Raw genomic sequence first — 22,060 nt, forward strand, 5'->3', positions numbered from 1 at the left:
CCACCACACATTTGTTCAAAACAGTGAACTGTAGTTGCCAACCAGAAACCGAGGCCACCGGCAATAGATTTTGGTGATTTTACCTTATCTCTTTGTCTGCTCTGATTATAGTGTATCCATCAACGTCCACATTGCAGTCCTGTTTTAACCCAGTTTCAAAAACAGATGAGATTGCTGCATTGAAAACTCCCAGGGAACGCTGGAAGTAGGGGTGCTGAAGCACACCCTGCTGTCAGGGGGCAGTAACTGCAAGTCTAAAAGGCTGTTACTCCTTGAGGACACTGGCAGCGTCTAAAGCCAGAGTGAAGATACTGCTATAGAGAGCCGCAGTAAGGAGTCCGGAAATAATCGATGCTAACAGCCCTGGTTCTTCACAGTTTTCGCCTATGGGAGTTTTGAATGGGTTTTTGGTGCGATGCTTCTAATAATCTCTCTGAGCAACGCTGGCTTAATCAAACGCGAACCAGTGTTTAGTAATATCATCTTCACACACGAGGACCACTTTTACGAGTTTCGAAGCTTTTACGTGCCGTTAAAAGGACGGCTAGCTAGCAAACGGCTAAATGAGACTACTGTTGAGTCAATGGGGATATATATGTCAATAACTTCACCACTTCAAAGGGCGAACACGGAAATTCTCTTTCCCTCACCTGGTTCAGCCCCGTTCAGCCCGGGGTAATCAGTGCACACATCAACAACAGTTGAGTGCTGACGTGACGTGGAAGCCTATGCGACAGTGTGTAGTTCTGGATTAGCTTAGCTCGAGCATTTTACTTCTAGGGCTCGCATTTACGCTACAAAACTCATGAAAGTGGTCCTCATGTGTGAAGATTATCCGACGGAACTCTGGTTCGCGTTTGCATACTGGGGTCCATAAATAGTCTTGGAATTGTGTAAATTGGGTATGACTGAAAAGTTGAGACTTGTGGATTTCAATGCCTTTCTGGACTTTGCTTGCCACACACCCAGAAACTCTCCATCACGGTGATGAGAATGAGACGGACGTAAGTCCACCAACATCTAATCAGTTTGTCCTTGAGTCTAAGCGGATGTTTGAGCTAAATTTGAAGGAATTCCCTCAAGGCCTTCCTGAGAACACCGGATCCAAATGACCAGATACAGGCGGGTGGGTCTCTAGACCGGATCTCAGGCCGATGGATTTGTTTATTTGCAGCGTTTCTTGGTGAAGCTGAGCCTCTGATGAAATGTTACTAAGGTCAAGTTGGGAGATTGAGAGGGAAAAAGGAAGCGTTTAAACACTTTATTTTCAAAGTTAGAAAAGTTTTATTGCAATTCACGCCAGCTCATGCGGTTCTGCAGGGGGTGGTGGGGGGGGGGGCAGCACTCCATGAGGTTTTCACACGCCGTCTGTCACACAACGGCAAACAGGAGAAAAATATACACATGCATTTATCTCAAGTGCACTAGCTTAGTCTTTCACTCGAGCCTAAATCCTCTGTCCTTAAGCTGTGTAGGATGAGTTATTTGATGTACCTGAATGTGCCTCAAAGGTGTCATTGGGAGGCAAAAAAAAACAAAAACAGAAGGGAATGTTTCTTCAAAAGACATGATGATCCTATGTAGGGACAGTGACAATGAAAGCAGAGAGTGCTTCAACACTTTTGGCTGGGGAAAAAACAGGAACAGCCAATCAGATGCACAGTAGGGCGGGTCTTGTGGTGTTGTTGGTAGCATTCTAGTCTGCACCATGACGCAGCATGGTGGAACAATGAATGAAGAAGAGGGCCCAGTCTCACGGCCACAGGGCCTCGGGAAGGAGATGTGGAACAAAGCACAGAGACTAGGAACAGCGGACCAGAAAACACCTTAAGTGCTATCAACAAAGGGGCCCTTGGTACCTTCAGACGAACTTGATGCACATGGAAACCTCACCTCTGCTCCCGTGGAAGTAGGCTCAGGCGAGGCAACGATCGAGCCTCCTGTTGACTGGTTTGAGCCCGTTGAGGAGGAGGATGAAGCAAATGACCTTCACCAAGGTCCTAGCTAACACTTCAATGGCAGAAAGGATCCTGAAGAAGAGAGTCTGGCAGGAGAAAGTGAGCAGCGAGAAGGCCCTAAAACAGATTTCCCAGCTTAATGTTCCACACCGTGGTACACAAACAGCTCGTGATGAGGGATGGGAAGATTGGCCTGTGCTAGAAGAGGGTTGCAAATGCAAAGAAGTTATTTGTCGCTCAGGTCCCAGAATTGACCATAAAGTTGTTTATTACTTATGTCCAGGTGGTGAACGAGTGAGAAACTATCCGGATTTAGCTAAAACGATTAAGGGCACTATGGACTTGACAATGTTTGAATTCAAAAAATAGAAAAGTACAGAAAATAAATAAAGCTCGCACACTGCAAAGGCTCCAGTTTAGGTGTTTTTATTTGACACCGGTGGTTACGTTTCGGGCAGCATGCCCTTCCTCAGACTGAGGTCTGGGTCTGAGGAAGGGCATGCTGCCCGAAACGTAACCACCGGTGTCAAATAAAAACACCTAAACTGGAGCCTTTGCAGTGTGCGAGCTTTATTTATTTTCTGTATTATTCTTGCCTCGAGCTCTGCACCTGCCCTATACAGGTTTTGGATGTGCGTGTCTCGCCTTTTTTCAAATGTTTGAATTCAAGACAGGAAAGTTCTACGACAGGAAGTCGGTGGGCTCGCCCAGCCCAGTCTTCCCGGAGGAGAGAGGCTCCTCCTCAGCCCCGACAACCAGAGTTCAAATTCAATTCAAGTTGAGCAAAGGCCTACTGGCTACAAGCCAACTAGAGGGTCATCTACAAAGGGAGCCACTCGAAGAACAGATACTAACCTCTCAAGAGGAGGTGAAGAGGCGAAACGAGGAGATTCAGGTTCAAATGGAACAGCTGGCCACGCTGAAGAATGAGAGCGCCAAAAATTCAGAATTGCAACAGCAAGTGATCCAAGGACCGAAAAAATCAAGTAGAAAGTATGAGTGACTCTGAAAAAAGGCAGAGGAACAAGTTCAGTCTCAGGCAGCTATGCTCGTCAGACACAAGCAGGAGAGTGCTAATCACAAAGAACATCTGCAGCAACAAGTGGCTGGCCTCTCAGGAGGAGGTGAGGAGCATGAAGGAAGAGATCCAAGCTAAAGATGAAATTAACCTGCTAATGTGACGAAATCCAAGGTTTAAAGAACCAGGTAGAAAGTCTTTGCTCCTCGTGGAGGAAGGCTGAGGACGATCTGCAATCCAAGGAAGATCTATTGGCCGAGCTGGAAGGACTCAAGGAGCCGTTTGGTAGCGTGTCAAGAGGAGGTGACGCGGCTAAATGGGGAGATTCAAGCTACCACCTAAGTAGGTCTAAAAGGCCAATCCCTGTCCTGTTGCAAACCAATGGGAAAACTATTCTAAAAGTGCTTTTGGAAGCCTGGGCCATGGAAAGGTGGAAGCAAAACTGAATCCAATCTTTCTGTTGATGAGGTGGAGTGTCGTCCGTGCTGCTTGTACCTTTCCGGTTTATTCAAAAAGTGGGCCGGGGGGAGACTCTCTGTCATTTTGCACTAGAGTAAAGATGAACCAGAATGGGCTGGGCTGGGTGTGCAGCCCGGGGGGTGGAAGAGGGGTCGTGCCTGGATAGAGACTCCTGCAGCGGGTAAGAGGTGGGTTACGATCCCTGGCCCTCCAGCTCTGATGCGGGGGTGTCTGGCTCCTCGTCATTGTAGATGTTCTCCGCCTGGAGGAACAGAAGAGAAGGAAGTACACAATGCATATCAGAATAATTATAGTATGTTTGGAAGAGAGAGAGAGAGAGAGAGATAGAAGAGTACATGCAAGTAAATAAAACTCAATGAAACATACAACTTAGCACAACTGTTGCCAAAAAACAAATTCTGAAGGAATGGAAATCTCCCTCTCCAGTCCACCCTCTTTCCAATTGTGGTTGACGGACATGACCTCTGTTATACGCATGGAGAGACTTAGGTTCCTGAGAACCAATACACTTAGAAAGTTTGTGACTATCTGGGACCCGTTCTTGGTCTACCTCAACGAGGCTAGGGGTGACGGGTGACTCACCCGGCTGGCTTCCCACAGATCCCTTGAGTGAGATCCCAGGTATATCGTTTACAGGAACATAAGCACCTTAGGTGGCTGGCGGCACCACTTTGTAATGTTGATTATATTGTTTTGTTTTGTTTTTCCTTTCTTTCCCCTGTGTCTGAGCCTGTTTGTCTGTTTTGTCTTGTTTGTGTTCTATAAAAATTTTAAATATGAAAAAAATAAAAATAAAAAAATACAACTTAGCAGCTAGTACCTCAACATGAAAATTGCTAACATTATTTGCTTCGCAGAATTAGAAGCTTGGTTCAACAATTGTAATGCCATTCTAAACAGAATAAAACCTCTTGATGTGATTACCTCAAACCAAATAGATTGGCCAAGGCAATGACATTTTGTTCGGTATGAAAGTGCTGGTATAAAGCTTTGAAAATGGAGAAAAATAACAGCTTATAATGATGTAAACACTTAAATCAAACACATCTGTGCACCCTTGTCCAGAATAAGCAACATCTGCAAACTTCAAATTAAATCTGTTTTTTTGGGTCACCACTTATTCTGATTACATGCTTTTAGTGCATGTATGCTTTAGTGTTCTGTTCCCAGGGATACTCAACTTGCTTTGCCCGGGGGCCACTTTCGTGAAATGATAGAAGGCCAGCGGCCAGTTAATAAACAAACAATATACATTTTTCTGTAGCGGATTGTAGGTTTTTGGGGTGTCAGCCAATGTTGTGCACACCGGATAGTTAGTTAGGTTAAGTTAGTACATACATAAGTGCCTGGGTAGCAAGCAGACGGCGGTATTTGACAATTTAGCAGCTAAATTATAGATTATTGAAAGACATTCCATATTCCAGACTGAAATGCTATAACAGAAGTGGAGTATTGACCAGAATGACATGAACATTTGGACACTTATTCAGCGGGTATCTTTTTTTTTTGGTGCAATTCCATTGCGGGCCACACAGGGGGCGCCTGCGGGCCGCCAGTTGAGTATCACTGTGTTAAACAGTTCTCTTGATATGTTCAATCATTGAGAACAATTTCAGAATGATAAAGTATTCTGCATAATACCGTGACTAGTGTGTATTAATTAATACACAGGACAAGATGTTACTATCCCTTGTGCCAAAATCCGAGGAAAAACACATTTAGAAGCCCAATCCAGAATAAAACAAGCTAACAGGCTAACAAACTAATAAACAAGACACAAATCACCAGTTACCTACCCTAGCCAACAGCAGTATGAAGCATGTCATTGGGGTTTTCAAGTGGGCACCTTCCTTCACCGACGTTTCGTTAAGTTAGGCCCACGACACCTCAAGAAGGCTTAACGGTGTAATCCAGCGTCCTGGAAACACCCCCCTCCATGCTACCACCGCACAACTGCATATTACCTCACTATCTAAGCCTAGCTATTCAGGTCGATTCGGTATGACATTCCTGACTACACCACCACTGTCAATGATTCAGCCCTGTTGATGCGGACCGTTAATCATGACCACCAACAAACAATCCCTAACTACACCACCACTGTCAATGATTCAGCCCTGTTGATGCGGACCGTTAATCATGACCAACAAACAATCCCTAACTACACCACCACCATCAATGATTCAGCCCTGTTGATGCGGACCGTTAATCATGACCAACAACAAACAATCCCTAACTACACCACCACTGTCAATGATTCAGCCCTGTTGATGCGGACCGTTAATCATGACCAACAACAAACAATCAATCTGACCTTAGCGAGCTCCCCAGCTAGCATGTTTCCTCCTTATCCACAGCCATTCACTTGCTCGTTCTGCTGCCTGAGACATGTTGCTAACCGCAAGTTTCAGGCTCCGTCCCCGAATGCCCAACTCAGTTAGTAAGGCAATAACGGACTTTGCCTTGTGTGGACTATTAGACAGCACATGTACTCACCATCTGCCAAACTTGCATGATGTTGTCCTCGGACACTGAGCAGATGACCCAGGGTTCATTGGGGTTCCAGGAGAAGTCCGAGATCTTGGCTGTGTGGCCGCCATGGATGAACTGATGGGGAGGAAGAGCATGAGAGACAGTTAGAGCCCATTCTGAGGAGGGGTGAACAAGATGTGGCGAGGAAATGATTTTTAGTTGTGACAGCAGTCTAGTGTTTAGTGGCTGAAACCATAGATGATGGATTATAGATTCCTCATTCCATGCTCTGCCAATAGTTTCCTAAAGGGGCGTGGTCACCTCTCCACTTAAAGTGTTGTGCTGACCTAGCAAGCTAACTTGAGCTCGAGATTGTGAGTTCCCAAAGCTCCACACATGTAAACACACAACTGCTCCTTTGTAGCTCAATCTAGTTGTAACTAAGATATTCGCTGAAAAAAAGAAATTTCCCAACAGATTTGGCTACTACATCAGCGAACTTCACATGTAGCTTTAGCTAATGGCTCCCTGCTAACGTAAGCTCCTGTTGCCAAATCTCATGAGTGTGTGTTGCTGAGACAGAGACAGGTCTCCTCCAACAAAGTTAAGTTTCTCCTGATCTGTGCATCTGAAAAATGCTATTTTAGTGTCCGAATGTTCAGAAGATATGTGGTTGTGGAAAATGGGCCCAATATTTACTTTGATGATTATGGGGGAGAAATAATCAGTCATAATCTGAGATCACGTTTACTTCTCCCATTGACTCCAATATAGTCAGGACCTGCCGCAAGTCTCCTAAGGGGGCCGTGGCAGTGGCGAAACCCACGTGACAGATACAGGAAGTGACTGGAAGTTGCACCGTCTCTATAATGCATCGTCTCTGCTGAAACCTTCCGCACTGATATAAGGGTGGAAGATCTAGAGGAGAGTGTGGAACTGGGTGGATGGCAGCTGACATCTTGATTAGGGCTGGGTTAAAAAAAAAATAGATTCTCAGATTTTTTAATCGATTTTTATTTTAATCCTTTGATATCGATTCATATGTCCAGAGATCGATTTTTTTTATTATTATTATTATTTTTTTTAAATAAACATAGGCTATAATATTATAGGCTGTGTGTGGTAGTTGAAACATAGTTTCAAGTTGACGTTTATTTATGTTTGTAGTTGAAACAAAAACATGAATACTGTAGGCTACATAAATGGAAATGTTTGATCATTAATATCTACTTTTAGAAATTATATAGGCTGAAATCAAATCACTGTGCATAATTGTGAAAGTGTCTTTATTGACAGATGAAATGGCTGTTATTTAACGTTTGTCACCACCTGGTGAGTAAATATATGTGTAACTAAAACCATTCAAATTGACAACCGGTCGAGCAAAAAGGTTGGGAACCCCGTGTTACATAACTGGACAATCATGTAATTCAGGTTACAGCTCAAAAAACATGTTTTAGCATTACTAACCAAATCGATATTGAAATTAATCGAATCGGAATCGAATCGAATCGGGATTAATCGATTCGGAACCTTGTGAATCGGAATCGAATCGATTCTTGAAATTTGAACCAATACCCAGCCCTAATCTTGATTTGGGCTCTTGGCCAGTACTACTCACCAGCAGCTCCGGCGGGCCGTCCTCAGCATCCTCGGCCGACTGCTCCTCCCCGATTTTACTGGAAAGGCAGATCCAGCAATATGTGAAACTGAGTCCATTTGGGGGAATAGACACCTTGAATATGCAGGAAGTGTGATGTTTCTAGTTTTAAATCATAACTGGGACCAGACAGCCTGGTTCTCAATGTAGTTTAGTAGCTAATGAAATCGCTCACAGTCCACCATGTTTATTTGCATCATGTCATTTTCCACAATAAAGCAAATCCTCAGAGTTATTGTCTCTGCTGCACACGGCACATCAGCAGCTTCTTCTAAACAATCAGACGTGAGCACCTTGGTGAGTTTCACTTTCGCCTCGTGCACTGCAACCTCACGTCGGATAGGCTACAACATTGATGATGCAGGAGCTGTATTTAAGAACGGCATCGCAATATTCACCTTATGTAGCCACGCCCATTTGACCCGGTTGTGTGGTCGTGTGACGACTTCCAGCTAAAATAAAATAAAAAATAAAATGGCTGCGCTGCTCCAATATCATCTAACTCTGAATTAACTAATAATTTGGCCAATTGTATGTAACATACCAAATAAAAGCAAACGGCAATGTCTAAGAATGCAACGCCATGTAACTGGCTCGTTAAGTCTCGCATTCCAGGGAATTACGTTAACATCTGCGGGTCTTATAGATGTAAGTGGCTCGAGCGCTCGGAGGAGAGAAAACTATCTGAAGCTTTCTTTGTTGGAGTCCAGGTATGTTTTACAAGAAAGTGCTCGTCATTGTCGACGATAACGTTATCTGACCTGGCTAACAGTGGATACTCGCTTGCTTGCTGTGTACCAAGCTCAAAGTAGTAGGCTACGTTCTTTATTTTACCCCCTGCACTGTCCGCTACAATAACAACTCTCTTCTTCATGACGTTCTTTCATATTTGGCTCCGTGACATTAGTTCATTATTTCTTGAATTAGGCTAATTGACAACTTGCTCGCTCCGCTGGAAATGGGAACGTATCAAATCGACCGCGCCAGTTCAGCTCACCCCGAAGTGCTCTCTGTGTGTGTGTGTGTGTGTGTGTCCGTTCGCTCCCACGCTGGACTTAACATTTTGCCCGTTTCTTGCCTCACCATTTCTGTTTCCATGGCCCATCAGTGACATGCAAGTCCAGATCATACAGTGACCGCTTTGGGTGAAGTAACGTTATGTCGTCTGCTGCTGGTATAAAAGTTAAACAGCCTACTACATTATGAGAGTTCCACCACAGAAATGATGCACACAACGCATTGTCGGTTAATCAAATCAGTTAAAATAATTTTTTTTATCTGTGACGGTCTTAACGGCAATTAATCGATTAACAGTTCATCATTAACATCCTTAATGGATGGCTTTACCGATAATCAACCCACTATGTATCAATAATAATCTCGGTAATATAAGCACATGCGCGATGTTTACCTTCTCTCTGTGTTTTCCTCACAGAGATCTCCCATGTCCTCCTCTGGCAAAGCGCCCCGTTGCGACGCGTTTTACGGAGCTGCGGAAGTTCTGCCAGAGAGGCAGAATCTGCTGCGCGGACGGCTGTTATTATTATTTTTTTTTTAAGTATGGCCATGGAGAATTGCATTGAAAGTCTTAATGACTTGCAGCTGGTGGGGGCGGAGTTTCTGCAGGAGGATTTTTCTCCGTGAGGTAAACGGAGAGAGAAGGTAAACACTGCCCATGTGCTTATATTACAGAGAGTATATATTGTAGCGCGGGGTAAGGTGGAGTATTATGGGATAGCTAGTAGGGTGTATGTCTAACTGTATCTGTCTGTTATGATGTTCTGTGCATGTGGGGTTTGGGGTTTTGGAGTGGCAAGTGAAGGGAGCATAGGGCCAGTGGGTGGAGACTAGGGGAGAGCTGTGTGGAGCTGGAAGAGAGCAGACGTGCTGGGGAGAGCTAGGCTAGGCTAGGAGAAGCTAGCGAGGTGTTGGCGTGCCTGCCTTCATGTGTGTCTGTTCGCTCGCTAATAAAGAGTTTGATAAGCCAAAGGATCTGCCTCGGTGTGCGCCTCATTCCGCCACATTGGTGTCAGAAGTGGGATCGTTTTGGCTTAAAAATCAGGCTCGACTTAGCGTTAGCAGTTAGCCGTTTCTAGCTAGCTGCCATGGACGACCACAGCGGAATGGCACGTGACGGAGCACGCCGGGAGTTGACGATACCTCCGGAGCACAGCTGGTGGTCTGCCAACTTGGGGAAGATGGAAGCCCGGTTGTTGAAAGAGGTCAGACGGCTGTTGGAGGCTACGCCTGCCTGGGCAGAGAAGTTGATGCAGCTAATAAAAGAGGCCACTCTGCACGGTGAGCAGCGGCCGGAGCCAGCACGGACAGCTTGTTGGACTTGTGGGAGAGTGGGTCACTTAGCGAGAGGGTGCCACTACGGTTCCAGGAGAGGGACCAGACCCAGGGAGCAGAGACTTTGGGCGCGTCCAGGTGTCTGCTGGACGTGCGGGACATGTGGACATTTGGCCAGGGTGTGCCCCGACGCTTTCCGAGATCAAAGGACAGTGCGAACGGAGGGAGGTCCGCCTGGAGGAAGGGTGAGGCTCTGTTGGACGTGCCGTTCGCCTCAGCACTTAGCTAGAGAGTGCACTGAGACTGGGGGGAACGGAGGAGACACACAGCCTGGGGAGGAGGTGAGCAACCAGAGGGAAGAGCCGGTTCTTCAGGTCGGGGCGATTGTGTTTCCTGAGGTACCAGCGGTGCAAATGTCGGAAGAGCCGGCCCAGTCAAACTGCTCCACACCCCCCGCTGGTGCTGTGCGGAGGTCCGGGGTGGAGAGTGAGATGCCGTCCATTTGTGTTCCCACCGCTGACATGAGCTCGCCGCCCCCTGGTGGAGGGCGAAAGGACAAGCGTCTACAGGTGGAGGATGAGAACGTGACTATGGGGGATGTCGATGTGGAGGAGTGGATACGCAGACAGGAGGAGGACGCTAGCGTTGGACCGGTGCGCAAGTGGGTGGCGTTCGGACGCCGGCCTTCCGTGGAGGAGGTTGGCATGTGTTCAAGTACCACGAAGGGACTGTGGGAGTTGTTTCCGGACCTGAGGGTGTGGGAGTCGGGGATTCTGGGGTTGGAAGGGCGCGGGAAGAGTGGCAGAGTCGTGGTTGTGCCCAGCTGCCTGCGGGGGTTGGTGCTACGGGGGGCGCACAGGGGCCGCAGCGGTCAGGGGCATCGCGGGCCTGAAGAGACACTCAGCCGCCTTTGTCGACATTTCTACTGGGTGCAGATGGAGGAAGAGGTAGAGGACTACTGCCTTTGCTGTGTTGAGTGCGGTGCGGGGAGGGGGGAACAAAACTGTTGAGTGGGGAAGGGTAGGACCACCTGTGCCATGGTAACATCAGAAACGGAGATGGGCTAGATGCACGTGGGACTTGGGGATGTGATGTGCGGGGGGGGAATAAAAGGGAATAAAAAGGGGAAATGTTCTGTTTAAAATGTAAAATGTTGAATGGCTTATAAGGGTTGATGTAAGGGTTGTTTTGGGGTGTCATTTGGGGGCAAATGGTTAAAAAAAGGGGGGGGCAGTGTAGCGCGGGGTAAGGTGGAGTATTATGGGATAGCTAGTAGGGTGTATGTCTAACTGTATCTGTCTGTTATGATGTTCTGTGCATGTGGGGTTTGGGGTTTTGGAGTGGCAAGTGAAGGGAGCATAGGGCCAGTGGGTGGAGACTAGGGGAGAGCTGTGTGGAGCTGGAAGAGAGCAGACGTGCTGGGGAGAGCTAGGCTAGGCTAGGAGAAGCTAGCGAGGTGTTGGCGTGCCTGCCTTCATGTGTGTCTGTTCGCTCGCTAATAAAGAGTTTGATAAGCCAAAGGATCTGCCTCGGTGTGCGCCTCATTCCGCCACAATATGATACAGAGTGGGTTGATTATGCGTAAAGCCAGATCCTTTACAGCTTCCTTTGTAGTTTTACCTGAGGTCCCAGACATTGAGGCGTCGGTCGGTGCCACTGGAAGCCAGGATGGTCTCATTGTGAGGTGACCATTGTACCTGATAAAGTAGGAAACAGTGGGAGCCCGCAGTTCAAAACTCCACTCTGACACAAACGGCACAGTTGTTGACTCACACAGCAGCAGTGCATCATAGCTTTGTGCAAAATCATGGATTTTTTGGGTGCGGAAAACCTGCTGCATCACTGAAAACTGGCCGTGGCTCAGAAAAATATGAACGTTTCACAATGATGCAGAGTATCCAGTTGCCTGTCGCCACCTCTAGATGTCGCTGAAGGACGGCTGAGCTTTTCACTCCCAGAGGCAGATGTTCAGCCTTTCACCATCCAATCACAATTGGGGATTTTTTTTTTTTTTTTTTACAAATAGTGGGTGCAGTGTTACAGCTGATCTAAATGTTATGTATGTGTTTAATGTCCACTTCTTTTTAAATACACAGGTGAGCCGCAGATGATGATTTGATTGTCCGTGGAAAGCTGGCTGGACTAACAAGTGACCACAAGTTAACTAAACACACCCCTTTTTGTGCGTTATGTTATGTTATGTTATGTTTGCACAACACTTGGTTGTACTGCAAATTCTTACCTGGAAGATTTCGTCTTTGTGGGACTCAAAGGAGTGCAGCTTCAGTTTGAGGTTCCTGAGATCCCACAATGCAACAGTCTGAGAGAAATACAAAGACTGACATTCAAACGTTTGAGAGATACATTTAATATGATCAGACCATTTTGGTCTGTTATTGGCAAAGAATTACTCATGAGTGATTTTCAATTGACACAAGTCCAGGCACAATTCTAAACAAATTCCAGAAAATACAACTGCTTCAAACTGCTATTAGGCCTTGAGAAGGCCATCTCTAGTAAAATAATCAATTTCAGTGACCAGTGCGACATCGTGGTCAAGTTTGTCTAATCTAGGTTATGTTGTCCTCCTCTTTTCTACCTTGTTGGCAGAACCGGTGGCGAGAATGAACTCGCTGTAGGGGTTGAAGCTCAGACAGTTGACCTCAGCCGTGTGAGCGGCCACTGAGTGGCTGGGCTTGGACGTGTTGTTCGACCGAGTGTCCCATCTGGTGGAAACGAGAAGGTACGGAGTCAGAGCCAGCAAGTGTTTGAAATAAGATGAAAAATGAAAAAAGGAGGCAGACAGATTTTAAGTTGAGTTTGTCATCCTCAATTCACAGAAGCAGAAAACGTCTCACTGAAGGCTTAAGGAGCAAGCCTAGCGGTTTGAAACCGCCACCACTCACATCATCAGTTTCTGGTCGTCGGCCACGGAGCCAAACAGGGACTCGTGGAGCAAATGCCAGGAAACGTCCTCCACCACCGCCGTGTGGCCGGTGAAGATGGTCTTGGCGTCCACAATCTTCCCTTCCTTCGGCTTGGCACCAATGTCCCACAGGCAGATGGTCTGGAGAGGAAGGAAACTGACAAGACGAGGTCAGAGTCGGTATCAGTTCTTTTCCCACTGCCTTGGTCTGTCTTCAGCTGGGAGCACACTACAACACTTATATTTGATCGTCATAGCTAGGTGCTGACACCTTCTGGTCGGTTGGTCGATTGATATATGCTGTTGCCCGACCAAATTCTCATGCTATGTGCTGTGGCAGATTTAGTTAATCTAGAGATAATTGTGGCTGATTTAATTAATCTAGAGGTAACATACAGATTTTTATTTTAATCCTCTGGTGAGAGTTAGCCAGTCACTCACATGGTCATCGGAGGCGCTGAGCAGGTTGCCGCTGAGGTTGGGGTTCCAGGAGAGGCCGTAGCCTTCCTTCTGGTGGCCTCGAAGCCGCAGGTCAGGACTACACTCTCCACTGGGATCTGAAGGACATACCACACACTCAATTCACCTCTGTGTGTGTTCTATTCAACACAAAGTGACATACAGAGCAGCACCATGTCACGCTCTTATGACATCACTGATGATGTGACAATGCCTATGACAACATCAGCAAGTGACATCACTTCCAAAAAAAAACAAAAAAAAAAGTGACATCACTTCCAGTTGAGTGTAGAGCTGTGCATCTTCACTGATCTCACGATTCGATACGATTATACAAGTCTACGATTCGATTCGATTAAACGATGCATCGCGATGCATCTTAAATCGATGCATCACTTTTTCCGCAATACATGATTTATTTTTTCTCGCTTTCTTTTTTCTCACTGTGTGGCTACTTTTAAAATAAAAGTGCATTTGGAATTGCATTGTATTATGATCCATAATTAAAATAAACAACTGCATGTACTTACATTCTATTTTATTTGATTATAATTTTTTTTTTTTTATAATCGATTTTTGATATTTGTTAATCGATGCAGAATCGTGCACGTCCGCATCGCGATGCATCTCTGAATCGATTATTTTCGGCAGCTCTAGTTGAGTGACATCACTTCCGGGACAGAAATCGCAGAGCCCAGTTTCTTTTAGTTATAGAGACAGTCCGCATGTCTGGGAACACCCATACAGTCTCTAGGAATGCCCACGATATACGCTGGGTTAGCTGGCTCCGCCTTGCTGGGGACAGGGTCAGGGTGGGGTAAATTCCCCCGTTCTATCCATTCAGCAAAGTTAGAATTTAGCTGATAGCCCAGCCCAGGCAGACACGATCGGGGATTTAACCACCGCAGTAAACGCACATCTGAGCAGACGTCTTGTGTTCTACTCTAGAACCCCCAAACATGTAGTTTAGAGCCGCAGCACCATCTTTTGGTGAGTCAGCCTATGAGATATATCGGCGGTTTTACCCCACTCGCGCGCCAGCCGTTTTGTGGGCGTTCCCAGACACGCCTCTCTCTATGATGATGATGATGGTGGTGGTATGATGATGATGGATGCAGCCCCTATCAAAGTCCATGACAACAAGTTCTGCTTTGTTGTGCATGAAACCACTGACGACTGCAGATACATTTTGAAGCATAAAGTACCCTGCCCTGATGAAGGCCAAGAGGCCTAAACGTTGGCACGCTTTTTATTGACCATGGCCAAATAAATTGGTGAAATTGAGATTTCCTTTGTCCTGAAGTTTTGCGAGTGCTACCTTGTGCCTTCGGTACTTTATGCTTCAAACTATTAATAATAATAATAATAAATTCAATTTATATAGCACGCTTTAAAATCCAAGGACTTCACAAGGTGCTTTACAGATGCATGATAAAAACAATCAAGCAATCAAACAGGGAAAAATAAAAATATATAAAAAATAAATATAAAGCAACAGCTACTAAAAGAATAAAAAGATAAAAGGATAAAGACATAAAAATATAACACGTGTAAATGGAGAGGGAGGACCCTAGGGGAAAGCTAAAATAAATAAGTGGGTTTTGAGTTTTGATTTAAAAACGTCAAACGAGTCTGTAGCCCTGAGTGGTCCTGGGAGCTGATTCCACAGCCGGGGGCCCAGTGAGGAGAAGGCACGGTCACCCATGCTTGTAAGTTTGGTCCTAGGGACAGAAAGGAGGTTGGAGCTGCATGATCGGAGTGTCCGGAGTGAGGATTGAGGGGTAACTAGATCTTGGAGGTAGGTTGGAGCAGTGTGATGGATGGCCTTGTATGTTAACAGGAGAAGTTTGTAGGTGATGCGGTGGTTAACTGGGAGCCAGTGAAGGGAGTGCAGAACCGGGGTGATGTGCTCTGACTTGCGTGTTTTTGTAAGAATCCGGGCGGCACAGTTTTGGACATATTGAAGTCTCTGGATGGTTTTGGAGGGAAGGCCAGCGAATAGGGAGTTGCAGTAGTCCAAGCGGGAGTTAATGAAGGAATGAACCAGTTTTTCTGCATCAGGTTTGCTTAGTGAGGGGCGTAGTTTGGAGATGTTCTTCAGATGGAAAAAGGAGGTTTGACAGATGGATTTGATGTGTGCGTCCAGAGATAGTGATGAATCCAGTGTGACACCAAGGCTAGTTATGAGTGAGGAAAGGGGGATGGACTGGCCACAGATGGTGATGTGGGTGATGGCAGCCTTTTGTATTTGCAGAGGGGTCCCAATGAGGATGGCCTCGGTTTTACTGCCATTTAGTTGCAGGGAGTTGGCACTCATCCAGTGAGTTTATTAGTTGGTTTAGCGCCACTAAAAAACCCACCAGGAGGTAAGGCGCATCCTTTCAAGGATCTAACGACTGCAGATACATTTTGGCCCTAGCATCCATTATGGTGGGTGTAGAACAGCAGGCCAACCTGGTTTGGAGGGGTGCTTGGTGTAGTCAAAGACCAGCACGTCGGAGGTTGGGGTCTTGGTGGCGATGATGCAGGGATTCTGGGGCATGTAGCGGGCTCGGTTCACCTCTCCCTCATGGTTGATCTTGATCTCAATCTCTATTTTTCCACTGACTGAACCAAATCCGCCAAATTCTACAGAGAAAATACAAAAAAAATACTAGTACATCACTTGATGGGGTTAAAACCTTTATGCCTTGTATTTGGAGAATTCAATTGGGGACATGATTTCTTATCAAAACTTAAAGGAACACTCCGCCCATTTTCAACCAGCTTTGTATCATTAGAACATCAGTAGTTTATCAGAAAACTGTAAACGGTTTTGAAGTCTGTCATTTAATTTAACAGTTATTGAGTGTTAAAGTGTGGACCAGTGACATCACTGGTCAACACTAACTCAAATTAATAACTCATTAACTCAAATCAACTCTCAATAACTGTCAAACTAGATGAATGATGAATAGTTTGACAGTTATTGAGAGTTGGTTTGAGTTAATGAGTTATTAATTTGAGTTAGTGTGGACCAGTGATGTCACTGGTCCACACTTTAACACTCAATAACTGTCAAATTAAATGACAGACTTCAAAACCGTTTACAGTTTTCTGATATACTACTGATGTTCTAATGATACAAAGCTGGTTGAAAATGGACGGAGTGTTCCTTTAACTCATTCACCGCCAAAGACGTCTTTGACGTCTTATCAGAAATAGCCATCCACGCCAAAGACGTGTTTGACGTGTTTTTGTTTTTATGAGTGCAGCGCGTAGTTGAAACACTTACCCAGCCTGTGACACAGACACGGGTCCCTAAACCTCAAAGTCAAGCCGACAGCACGTTATCAAACACATACCGCAGCTGTTGTTTGAAACGAGAAAGAAGGAGGAAAGGAGGAAACACAGAGAAACGCGCTTCCTTGTACAGAGGAAAAAACGCCATTGAAACGCCTCTCGTCGTGCTGCACTGCTGCCTTGCTGCAGGGCGAACCTGGATTGCCTAGTCAAACCCGTGACGAACATGATCGATCCGGTTCCAGCAGCGCCTGGTCCCAAAGCCAAGCCGCGGACCCGTTCCTGTGTCGTGTGACTCGTGTCGCAGCATTCGTCCCACTCCCAGCCCAAACGAGAGGAGGAAAACGCTGATGGGGAAGGAGGTGCGATCTAGCTGCAGGCAGCTGTGGACAGAACTCTCTCTCTCTGTGTGTGTGTGTGTGTGTGTGTCTGTGTGTGTCTGTGTGTGTCTGTCTGTCTGTCTGTGTGTCTGTCTGTACACTCACTCACACTGAGCAAACTGTATTCTTGAATGTAAAAAAAGCACTTCATATTTTATTTTTTTTGTCATTTGTGTCATAATGAATAATATTTACATGTCTGATGTCAATACAGTTCAAAATAAAAGAATTGAGAGCGATTTCTGCATGATATTGTGTGCTGTACATAAATGCCATTTTCTGCAATTTCTTTTCTCAGAGAGACATTTTGGGTGAAAACAGGGTGTATATAAATGGCTATAAGTAGAGTACAGAACATGCTAAAAGCTCACTTTTTTTTCCTGGTGAACCCAGAGACGTACATCTTCATTTTGAGGTATTGCAAATCACTCTGGTGCTAATAGATAATTTACTGTGGGTCTTGAAAGATGACCAACAATTATGAAAATCTTTGGCCTGTGCTAAATATTGGCAGTCCTAAACTGGCGGTGAATGAGTTAATAGTAGACATATTTTATGGATCAAATAAAATAGAAGTATTAAACATCTTCTCAAAACATTGTTCTTCTGCCATCTGTAATGCTGCTACGTTGGCTTCTGTATGCAGCAGTATGCACTGAGGTTTAGGCCATGTCCACACGGAGACGAGTTTAGGTGTATCCGCTAAAGTTTTTTGTCATATAGACGTTTCGTCCAGATGGAACCGCGTTCTGGGACTATACGTTCTGGGAGTATACGCTAATTTTTCAAAACTGGTCCCAGAGTGATTAAATCTGAAGACGACACCCTTGCATTTCCGTGTTTACAACCCATACGCATCTTTCCTGAAACGATGATGCCATAGCCCCACCTCTCTCCACCAGCAACAATAACAATCATGGCAGTAACGTTCGTGCTACAGCAGTGGGGATCTTGCAGCAAAATATAATGCTCCTCTATTACCACCGTCAGCAACAAGTGGACACGGAGAACAGCGTGTAGCCTACAACATCCTCAGGGCTCCACAGCTGACTCTACCCATCCACCCCTCCCCTCCCTTCATCGGATATTTCCCAGAAGGCTTAGCGGCGGCTACATTTTTACAATAACACAAACAAAATCAGGCTTAACGTGTTAGATAGAAATTATATTTATTTTTAATACAACATGCAATTCTGGAATATTTTAATATTGGACAAAATGAAATGAAATGAAATGTAAACCCTGAGTGAAACCAACATACTCTCTTGCCCTAGTATATAGCCCTCGTAAATACAACGTGAATAGGGAAGTGAGAGGTTTGAGGAACACGCGGTTGCACTGTGATGTCTGTGATATCCGCTCGTGTCCACTCCAACAAGACTTTAACTTACTTGACGCGACTTCTTCCAATAAAAACACATTTATGCCATGAGTTTATATAATGTATATTTATGTTGCATCATTTAGCCTGTGCTGTGATGTGCAGGAGCGGCCAATATGCTGGGATGTGTTTGCAACATGTCTAAAGATCATGGAAGTGGATGATATCAGGAATGTCACCGATAGTTAACGTTCTATATTGTAGGCTACAGGGAGACCATCAGCCCTGCTGAACAGCTCTGCATTTGCCTGTATACTGTAGGTTTCATCATTTTATTCATCGACATGGCAAACCTCCCCACAAAGCCAAGGGTTTAAGCTGCTGCTACAGTGAGATACACATTATAGACTGTGCGCCCCTAGAGGTTGTATGCCATTATTGACGAGATTGTCTTTCTCTGTTATTCTACAGCGGTTTCAGTGGTTTCATGTGGATACACACATTTCTTGAAACGTTTCCATGTTTATGGAAAACTTTTCTGAAACGAAAAAAAAAAACATAGCTTCCGTCTCCGTGTGGACATGGCCTTAGACTTCAACTGTACCTTCAAATGGCTCAACATCTGTTCACACTCACAAACACAGACTACCTCTATCATCACACCAGAGCAGCAGGGAGCCTTCAGCAGCCCTGCACACAGTACGGCACCCATCAACATACCTGCTGGGAGACAGAATAAGACAGTTTCAGCACCCAGGAAGAATGGAGAGCGACAAGAATCACACTTGAAAAGTAGTCAAAGAGGGAGACAGTCAAAGAGGGTGGGGGGGGGGGGGAGGGAGAGAGAGAGAGAGGGCGGTCCCTCCTCGCTTGAGGGGAACTGCCGTTGTTGTGAATGGAAAATTTATTAAAAAGACGTTTTTCCGGGAGGGAAAAAACGGCTTATCGGCAGTGTTGACAAACTCGCGGCCCACCTGCAGTACCTCCACCGACTCCACGGCGGCCCGCGGTTTGGGAATCGCTGCGTGTAGGAAATATGGTTTCTGGCTAAATCTAACAGAATGGCACCAGAGGGAAACCCAAACCACTAACCAACTTTAATAATTTGAATAATCGAGTGTCTTGATGTGAGATAGACAGATCAATCTTGAAGCCCTATAGAGCTCTTATGTTATTGCTTTATTGGAGGCAGGTTAGTTTTTACAGGATGAGCCTGATTTATAAAGCAACAAAAACCTAATCCCCTGACCTAACTAAGCTAAGCTTGAAACCTGACATTTCTGTGATGGTCTTATAGACGGTTTCAACTTGACAGCATCAATATTGTAAAAGGACAAGGAAGCACAGTGGGTCGGTGAAACACGCACGCACACACTAAAACGGGTTTTATGCTTACGCGAAATCGCCAGCGCCGACGGGTCGCCGCAGCTGGCCGTCCTATCGGCGCAGCTCGGCGGAGGGGGGGGCGTGCAGCTCCTCGAAAATGTGACTCCGCGGCGTCAACGCGGACGTCGCGTTTCACGGTACGTGCACATCTACAATGGCAAATTCGCTTTTCCGCTGTGTCGCAGCGTTTTGTGGGCGTGCAAACCAGCTTCCAGCTTGGAGCTGTAGCCTGTAGAAACGTTGTACACAGGAGGGTGCGGGGAGGAAATGTGTAAGAAGAGCTGTCATTGGGTAGCTTCAACGAAAGGTCCCGCCCTAGTCCCGCCCCGCGAGCGTGAAGCCGCTCGGAGAGAAGCCGCCTCTAGTCTGCGACAGTGAAACGCTGAAACGCTGGGGGCGGTTCCAGCGCGATGTTGAAATGGACCAATCAGAATCGAGAATACAGCAAGACAGCCTATCAAGATGCAGCGTCAAAGCGGCTTTTTCAGCAGGCAAGCCGCCGTGCCATTGTAGATGTGCACGTAGCACGAGAGCTGCGATTGGCCGTTCGCTTGGGCAGCGCACATATCCGCTGACGTAGTTGTTGTGAGGAATGAGGAAATGCCATTTCCTCATTTAACAGTGCTTGTCCCTCATCTAGCAAAGCCTTCTGCAGGCTCACCGGAATTGAGTATTGAAATGGAGGGACAATAAAATGTCCCCCCACCGACATGCAAGTTCTTGGTAAATGACATGATAACATCATATGTAATGGACTTAGTGTACCACAAGCCACCTAGTGTTTTGGACGTGTACCGCAGCCAAACGCCCCGAGTTACATTCGAGTATGCACAGTCTCGCTGTCGCCGCTAGTCCGCGGCAAGGCTCCAAGTGGAGGCTGCGCAGTGTCAGCGCCTATACACATGCATGCAGACACACATTGCCAGAGAGGGGGGAGGGGGAAGGATTATAGGGTTCAACCTGCACAAACCTGCACCACTTACTTTAACACCTGGATGTGATTTTTTTTTTTTTTTTTTAATAAGATTTAAGCTTGCAGACAACTCCCGCCGTATTTACCTCCTTTCTCGCTGTCGTAGTGTGAGGCATCAAACTGGGAATCATCATTTGGCACCTGGACGCTGGCGATGACAAGGTGGTTCTGCTCATCTGATGTGTGGGTCCCCAGAACCAGCCTGTGGACCGCATAGTCCTTCCCCTCCGGCCTAAAGAGTACCACAACATGAGCAGAAGTATAATATTCTGCTGGTCATACCCGGCCTGCAGAGTACCACAACATGACCAGAAGTATAATATTCTGCTGGTCATATCCGGCCTGCAGAGTACTATGACATGACCAGAAGTATAATATTCTGCTGGTCATACCCGGCCTGCAGAGTACTATGACATGACCAGAAGTATAATATTCTGCTGGTCATATCCGGCCTGCAGAGTACCACAACATGACCAGAAGTATAATATTCTGCTGGTCATATCCAGCCTGCAGAGTACCACGACATGACCAGAAGTATAATATTCTGCTGGTCATACCCGGCCTGCAGAGTACCACAACATGACCAGGAGTATAATATTCTGCTGGTCATATCCGGCCTGCAGAGTACCACAACATGACCAGAAGTATAATATTCTGCTGGTCATACCCGGCCTGCAGAGTACCACAACATGACCAGAAGTATAATATTCTGCTGGTCATACCCGGCCTGCAGAGTACCACGACATGAGCAGAAGTATAATATTCTGCTGGTCATATCCGGCCTGCAGAGTACCACGACATGAGCAGAAGTATGATATTCTGCTGGTCATATCCGGCCTGCAGAGTACCACAACATGACCAGAAGTATAATATTCTGCTGGTCATATCCGGCCTGCAGAGTACCACAACATGACCAGAAGTATAATATTCTGCTGGTCATATCCGGCCTGCAGAGTACTATGACATGACCAGAAGTATAATATTCTGCTGGTCATACCCGGCCTGCAGAGTACCACAACATGAGCAGAAGTATAATATTCTGCTGGTCATATCCGGCCTGCAGAGTACCACAACATGACCAGAAGTATAATATTCTGCTGGTCATATCCGGCCTGCAGAGTACCACGACATGACCAGAAGTATAATATTCTGCTGGTCATATCCGGCCTGCAGAGTACCACGACATGACCTTGGTAATGATAAAAGGCCAATAATCAAATAAGCTATAGGATTGTATGTAGTGCTGCACGATTAATCGAATCGCAATCGCAATCGCGATGTCAGCACGTGCGATTGCATAACCGCAAAAGTGTGCGATTATTTTATTTTTTTCACGTCTTTTTGAGTGTGTGTGTGTGTGTGTGTGAGAGCCTCCTTTAAACTAACGTTACACGCGACGCAGCAAACACACGTTTCTCAGCCATCACACTGGGCATCAATACTAGCGGGAGAC

At 46.0% G+C, this 22,060-nt stretch overlaps 1 protein-coding gene across 1 annotated transcript; it reads right to left on the bottom strand.

Moving 5' to 3' along the window:
- Positions 1–3,568: 3,568 nt before the first annotated feature.
- LOC310793074 (histone-binding protein RBBP7-like) lies at positions 3,569–21,133 on the bottom strand (the record flags this gene model as incomplete). Its single annotated transcript, XM_083654820.1, has 11 exons — positions 3,569–3,697; positions 5,953–6,063; positions 7,550–7,607; positions 11,501–11,577; positions 12,123–12,200; positions 12,480–12,606; positions 12,787–12,947; positions 13,248–13,363; positions 15,720–15,893; positions 20,694–20,839; positions 21,126–21,133. 11 exons carry the CDS (start codon positions 21,131–21,133, stop codon positions 3,629–3,631), a joined length of 1,125 nt encoding a protein of 374 aa, XP_083510946.1. The 3' UTR covers positions 3,569–3,628.
- Between the last annotated feature and the right edge of the window lie 927 nt (positions 21,134–22,060).

Source organism: Poromitra crassiceps (assembly GCF_964638095.1).
Source record: "Poromitra crassiceps genome assembly, chromosome: 18".
NCBI lineage: Eukaryota > Metazoa > Chordata > Actinopteri > Beryciformes > Melamphaidae > Poromitra > Poromitra crassiceps.